The 7,659-nt window shown below is 48.7% G+C and overlaps 1 protein-coding gene across 1 annotated transcript in view; it reads right to left on the reverse strand.

Annotated features, from left to right (window-relative positions):
• Nucleotides 1-7,659, reverse strand: part of LOC112149424 — a 17,599-nt gene that overhangs the window by 6,925 nt on the left and 3,015 nt on the right. Inside the window, exons 2-4 of the mRNA XM_036214945.1 lie at nt 6,228-7,179; nt 2,369-2,438; nt 1,079-2,014 (exon numbers count right to left, since the gene is read on the reverse strand). Coding sequence (XP_036070838.1) covers nt 1,079-2,014; nt 2,369-2,438; nt 6,228-7,179 — 1,958 coding nt within the window. The remainder of the gene's footprint in view (nt 1-1,078; nt 2,015-2,368; nt 2,439-6,227; nt 7,180-7,659) is intronic.

Below are 7,659 nucleotides of genomic sequence, written 5' to 3' on the forward strand. Positions count from 1 at the left end.
GTTTCCTGATTATGTTTCCTAAGGAAGCTTTGGAGACAAATCAGTTAATCTGGTGTTAACCTGGATTTGACCTGAACTTTGACATGGATGTGTTTATTTGGACAGATAAGAACATGGAGCTCCATAACGCTTTGATCAAGAGCTCATTTGCAGCATCTGTTCCTGGATGGGTTTTCATACAGTAAAGGAACGACAATAAGATATAAAATAAAACAGCCAATAAAACACTTACATACATTTAATTTATAACACAGAGATGAATTGAAGATAAAAAATACACCCAAACATACCTCACTCAAACGTGCGTCGCTGCTGCTGGTACATCCAGAACTTTGTGTTTTTTTTAAAACTGCTCACAGAAGTCAAACCAGCTCAGAGTGACTTCCTGAGTCCTGTTCTCTTCACTGAGAGAGCTGACGGCCAAAAGGGGGAACATACCTGCATTTACCTGGAACATTTACCTGGATTTACCTGGAACATTTACCTGGATTTACCTGGAACATTTACCTGGATTTACCTGGAACATTTACCTGGATTTTACCTGGAATTAATCTCAATTTTACTTAAAGTTACTTGGATTTTACCTGGAGAGTACCTGGAGTTGACCTGGATTTTACGAGGTGGAATTTAACTAAATTTTACCTAAAGTTATTTGGACTTTAACTGGAGTTTAATTTAATATTACCTGGAGTTTACCTGGAATTTAATTCAATTTTACTTCAAGTTACTTGGATTTTACCCGGGGAGTACCTGAACATTACCTGGACTTTGCTTGTATTTTACCTGGAGTGTACCAGGAGTTTTCCTGCATTCTACCTGGATTTACCTGAGTTGGCCCATAATCTTCCTGGGGGGTTTGATCTAATAATCCTCCCGTCCTCAGAGCGTTGGCCCCTCTAGCGTTCGGTTTCTGTGAGGTTCTCCTGTGAATCTGCGGCTGCAGAACCTGCTTGGACCTCCCCCGCTGCAGTAAAAGCTTCTCTTCACCTGGTCGGGTCCAGCTGCCCCCCCACCCCACCGACGGGCCTCAGGTCAGTTGGTGTTGGTGTCGGGACGCCGCAGCATCTTCACGATGTGCCGTCTGATCTCGGTGGTCCGGACTCCGTAGATGATGGGGTTGAAGCAGCTGGGCAGGAACAGGTAGACGGCGCTGACCGTGACCCGAGCCGGCGCCGAGAGGCTGTCTCTGGCCCGGTAAGACAGGAAGGCCGCCAGCACGAAGGTCAGCGTCATGGAGATCACCATGATGTGCGTGATGCAGGTGTGCAGCGCTCTGGAACCGGCCCGCCCCGGGCGCAGCACCGAGTAGAATATGACCACGTAGGACGCCAGGATGAGGAGGAAGTCCAGCACGCTGATGACGAACACCGCCATCAGCCCCACCAGGCTGTTGACGGCGGTGTTCCCACAGGCCAGCTCCACCAGCGCCATGTGCTCGCAGACACAGTGCTGGATGACGTTCCTGAAGCAGTAAGACAGAGACGCCGCCAGGTTCACCACCACTGACACCATCAGCAGGTTCCGGAGCAGCAGAGGGACCGCCGTCCGCAGGAACCGCCCCAGGGACATGTGCTCGTGGTAGGACAGGGGCCGGCAGATGGCGAAGTAGCGGTCCAGCGCCATCCAGAACAGCAGCGTGGACTGAAGGGAGCCGAACAAGTGCAGAAAGAACATCTGGAACAGACACCTGCTGAGAGAAATCCACCTGCCGGGGAGCAGGACGCCCAGCAGGACGTCCGGGAAGAAGAAGAGCGGGACGGCCAGGTCCACGCACGCCATGCAGCCGATCAGGATGCACATGGGCGTGTGCAGGCTCCTCTGAGAAACGATGACGAAGAGCAGCAGAGAGTTGGCGGACAGGGACACCAGCAGCATGAGGAAGAGGAAGAGGACGAAGAGCAGCCGGAGCGGCCCCCCCACCTCACTGAAACCACTGAAGAAGATGAAGGACGAGTGCGAGGAGACGTTCCTCCAAGACTCCGTCATCGTCGCCATCGTCTCCTCCAGGCGAGACCTGAAACCAACACAGAGGAGAAACAGTCGACCATCGACCGCAGGTCTGGGGGGTCAGACCTGTCGTCCGTCCTGGGGGGTCAGACCTGATCTGTGACGTCTGTCTTCCTCCAGCTGATGAGCTTCAGCTCAAACTCCGACCAAACGGAACTGCCTGACGGACTTCTGGTTCCGTCATGCTCCAGTCAAAGTTCAGAACTTGTCCTGCTGTGGTTTCAGTTCTGAGTGAAAACAAAGTTCTGCCGCCGTCTCTGAGCTCCAACTGAGGTTAAGAACATCAGGAGGATCTGCTGCTCCTGTTTCTCCTCTCTGACGGCATCAGTCAGGAGCCCTGCTCCTATGTTTCTCTGCTGACCTGCAGGAGTAGATCTGCAGGAGTAGATCTGGAGGAGTAGATCTGGAGGAGTAGACCTGGAGGAGTAGACCTGCAGGAGTAGACCTGCAGGAGTAGACCTGGAGGAGTAGACCTGGAGGAGTAGACCTGGAGGAGTAGACCTGCAGGAGTAGACCTGGAGGAGTAGACCTGGAGGAGTAGACCTGCAGGAGCTTGCACCTGTGTGACCTCTGCAGGGTGAAGGTTTCTGCACGTGCGTCGCTCCAACGCCGCTCTCTTCTATCTTTCGTCCGACGCTGCGATTGGCCGACTCCCAGTTGACGCATCACTTCCTGTGAAGGCTCTGATTGGTTCCAGTTCTGAGGTCAGACTTTGGGCTCCGCTGCAGGAGTTCTTCATCGTCAGACCTGGAGGAGCAGCAGGTTCTGCTACAGTTCGGTTTTGTCCTGCTGAAAGTAGAGCAGTATTTCCCAGAAGCTCTGAAACATTTCTCTGTGGTTGGATTCCATCACGACGGACCGAAGACGTTCTCTGGATCCGGACTCACGGCCTGCAGCGCCGCCAGGTTCAGACTGTTTTGTAGTTGGAAACATTTCTGCTCTCGACCGCCGACACATGCAGGAAAACTCACCAAGATTAGCACACACCTAGAATCCGGCAAAAAGGAATTCTGGGCATAGGGAACCCCTCCCCCCATCCCACACCGATGACATCACGGCGAGAGGAACTGTAAAATAATATGACAAGCCTGATAATTAGGTATGGAGCAAAAAAATGTTCTTGTTTTCAAAATGTTGGTCCAAAGTGAGAGATTTGTTGATTTTCCTGTTTTGACACAATTTTCACACACATGCTGCCGGCTGACGTACCCAACGACCACAGAGGTTTCATTGACCTTTGACCTTGGGAGGAGGCCGCCATCTTGAATTGTAAAAAAGCTCCTTTAGTTCCGGTTTCCATTGATGGATTTGTACCTCTCTGCCTCATCAGGAAGCTGCTGTGGAGAAAACGTTGGATTAGAAGTTGTAGATGTTGAACGGCGTGAACGTGGCGAGCTGCCAACTGGTGCGACCTTAGCTAGCTCACGTTTCATCAGAACGTCGTAAATGGGGCTTCTACGAGTCGTCTTGATAGTTTGTGGGCGTGGTGAACAAAAAAACCATCGCAAAAAAATCTGCTGATTCAGCTAAAAAAAGTACATTTGGGGAAAAACAATGTTGGAATTCACACGAAACCAACAAACTCGTGTCCAGGGATCTCCAGCTGAGGTTTTGAAGCTATTATGGGATGGCCACACCACTTACAGCTTGGCGGCCATTTTGTGGTGAAATCTGAAATTCTGTGTTTTTTTAATTATTTATTTTAAAAGAAAAGCATTATTAGCACCAGCCACGAATGAAAACTCATCCCAGGGATTTTCACGGATTGTCTTGTAACTGAACCGATTGGGGAAAAAATAATTTTGCAATTACAGTGGTAGATTTTTATGGACGGCGTGTCCTTACAAATGTGGCGTTCTTGTGTTACTCGTGCATTTGTTATTGGAATATTGTGAAACTTTAAAACGTTGATCCATGGCTAGAGCTGAGCAAAAGGATGTAACACACGACCATATTAGGAAAGTGGGCGTGGTTAGCAATTAAGCTCAGTTTCTAAGGAAATCCAAAAGTCCTTTTGTGAGATAAGCCTTTATGGTCACGATCCCATGGACAATGAAACGTTCTGAACCTTACAGAGATCTGTTCGGTTGCTCCAGGTGACCAAAACATGAAGGGTTTCCATGGAGATGAAACCAAACAAAAAGTGTGGGGGGGTTGGGGGGGGTGACTGCTTAGCCAGTCAGGTAGCGCCTGCAGGCCGTACGACGCTGCTGGCGGTTTGGGTTCTACCTTAAATTCGTTTATTTTGTTCTGATTTCCAGACCACGCCCCTCATGATTTCTGGAGGTAAAACTTCCTGTAGAGTCTGATCCTGATCCATGAGTTGTAGTTTCCGATCTGACTTTAAATCCTGAAGTTCTTGGGGGAACGTTTGCAGATGATCTTAGAGGATTTGAGCTGAAACGATCTTTGAGGAGCTTCAGTCAGAGAACCTCTCTGCAAGAGTTCTCAGCAGGACCAGGCGACGGGCCCACATCACCCCCATTTGAAAATCTCTGCATTGGCTCCTCATAAGCTCCAGGATCTATTTCAATACTTTTAATGGTTTTTAAATGTCTTAATGGTCTCGTGCCTTCTTATTTGTCTGATCTTTTAGTCAAATATGAACCCTCGCGGACCCTGAGATCCTCTAGGACTGGTCTACTGCTCATTCCTACAGCGAAAACCAAAACTTATGGAGAAGCATCTTCTCAGTTTTATGGACCTCGTTTAAGGAATGATCTACCAGAGGACCTGAGAGCCGCAGAGAGCATAGATGTTTTTAAGAACTGGCTTTTAGCTAACTTTGCTACTTTCATTCATTTTTTATTTATTTTATTTGTGTATCTATTTTATCCTGTTTTATGAATTTACACTAATGTATTAATAGTTTATCTTAATATTCATTATTTAATTGTTTATTTCTTTATTACTTTTTACTCTCCGTTTTAAAGTGTATTCATTCTTAACTTTTATACCCGGTGTTTCCTCTCTCTCTGGCTCAGCTGCTGTTCAGCCGTTGGAGCTCTGGATGGGGACCTGCATCCCCGCCTGGCTGTGGTGGGGCGGGGCCCTGTCTGGGATGCCGCCTTTGGCTGGGTAGCTGTTCATTGAGAGGGAGGTCCCAACTATTATTAACCAATGTATGTGCTCAGACCATTTTCCTATCGTCTATTTCGATCAGTCAGGGAGTGGGTGGTGAGAAAGGGGTGGTGGTATCGTCTGCTGGTTTGGAGCAGGGGGCTTCATTTTTAACTTTAACTTTATTACATGTTTTGATATTATCTTGTAAAGTTATACGTTATAAGTTTATATGAAAAGTGCTACATAAATAAAGATTGATTTGATTTGAACCAGCAGGCTCAAACTGCTTTCCTGACTGGTCTGATGTTCTAAAGCTGTCTGGACGGTTCTGCAGGTTCTGGTGACTCCATGTTCAGGACCAGAGGACTCTGTGAAGATGGATGGATGGATGGATGGACGGACGGACGGACGGACGGACGGACGGACGGACAGACAGACAGACAGATAGATAGATAGATAGATAGATACATTGGGTCTTTAATAATCCCTTAGGAATTTTAAATGTGGTCATCTGCTGACAATCATAAAAAATACACACATAAAGCACAATAAAAAAATCAGGAGTTGTAAATTTAAAAACAAAATTAAAAGATTAAAAAATAAATTAAAACTACAGGAATAAATTCTACCTATAAGTTCTACTTTTGTTGTGGAAGACACTGGAACTCTTAAACTGGAATGAAACAGGAATCTGACTTGTGCTGCAGAGTCACTTTATTCCAGAATAAAACAGAAGATCTTCCAGTGGAAGAAGGAGAAGCCCCGAGTCTTTCTACATATGTGCACGTGACAGAATCACGCACACGCATCCTTCATGAAATACCAAACACGGAGGAACCCTCAGCTACCATTAGGAGATGTAGAACATCAGTTTCTGTCTCATCTCTCCTGGAGCCTTCATTAAAATCCTAGAACCTCGGCTGAACAACGTGAAGAGGAAATGTCACCATAACCCAACTTCATAGAGGGAACATGAGATCATCTCATGAAGAACCGGTCTAAAACATCATTATCACCAATTTCACCTTCGGGTTCTAAACTCAAAGGTTCTGAGTGACTTTATTCACACCCTCCATGACCCACAGCTGTAGAACTCGCTGCGTTTTCACACCTGGTGTCTCTCACTGTGTCTGGAGGTCCAGGGAATGAAGGTCAACAGGTCTCATTCCCTCCTGCAGAACCGGTTCTGAACACTCGGGTCCAGCGCGTCAGCGTCTTCTGGATGTGCTGTCGGATCTCAGAGGTTCTGATCCCGTAAATGATGGGGTTAACGCAGCTGGGGAAGAGCAGGTACATGGTGCTGAAGAAGACTCGGACTGCGGGGGGGAGCGCGTTTCTGACCCGGTACGACAGGAAGGCGACCAGCGCCACCACCAGGCTGAGGCTGAGCACCATGATGTGAGTGATGCAGGTGTGCAGAGCTTTGAACCCCGGGCGGGTGGACGTCAGCACGGAGCTGAAGATGACGATGTAAGATGCGGCGATGATGAAGAAGTCCAGCACGGGGATGAGGAAGATGGCCGCCAGCCCCGCCAGGCTGTTGATGGAGGTGCTGCCGCAGGCCAGGTCCACCAGCGCCATGTGCTCGCAGAAGCAGTGATGGATCACATCGGAACAGAACGAGCGCGCTCCTGCCAGGCCCACGAACAGCGTGATGACGACCACGTTCCTGACCACGAGGGGAGCCACAAACCTGAAGAACCTCTGCGGCGCCATCTGCTGGTGGTAGTAGAGCGGCCTGCAGATGGCAAAGTAGCGGTCCAGAGCCATCCACACCAAGAAGGTGGTTTGGAAGGCTCCAAAGAAGTGAATGAAATGCATCTGAGTCAGGCAGCCAATCAGAGAGATGCCCCTCCAGCCAAACAGGAAGCTCAGCAGCATGTTGGGGACGAAGAACAGCGGGATACACACGTCCACCACCGCCATGCCGGCGATCAGGACGCTCATGGGCTGATGGAGGCTCCTCTGGGAGGAGACCACGAACACCAGCAGGCCGTTGGCCAGAAGAGACACGGCGAAGGCGAAGAAGAACGGCAGGAAGAGCGCCGGCCTCAGAGCCCCAAGCTCGTCAAAGCCGCTCAGCAGGAAGTAGGTGTGGACGGACCGGTTCTCCATCCTGACCTTCGGATCCAGATCCAGTTCAGCCTTCAGACAGAGAAAAGGAGCCATTCAGTTCAGCTGATGGAGAAGCACCAGAACCAGAACCTTCTGGACCACAACTCCACTGAAGAGAAGCTAGAGCTGGAAGAAGAGCCAACTTTAGAGACGGAGATCCACCTGAAGATCAGACTCCAGACCTGAGAAGACGACTTTGATCTGGTCAACACTCGCGATTTTCTGAATTCAGTTCTCGAGGATCCGTTAAAGTTTTCAATGTTCTTCATTTTTAGCTTTTATTTCAGAATAAAAGCCAGAACAGTGAGACAAACCATCCATCCATCATCCATCCATCCATCATCCATCCATCATCCATCCATCCATCATCTATCCATCATCCATCCATCATCCATCCATCCATCATCCATCCATCATCCATCCATCCATCATCTATCCATCATCCATCATCCATCATCTATCCATCATCCATCA

This window comes from Oryzias melastigma, linkage group LG13 (assembly GCF_002922805.2).
Source record: "Oryzias melastigma strain HK-1 linkage group LG13, ASM292280v2, whole genome shotgun sequence".
Lineage (NCBI taxonomy): Eukaryota > Metazoa > Chordata > Actinopteri > Beloniformes > Adrianichthyidae > Oryzias > Oryzias melastigma.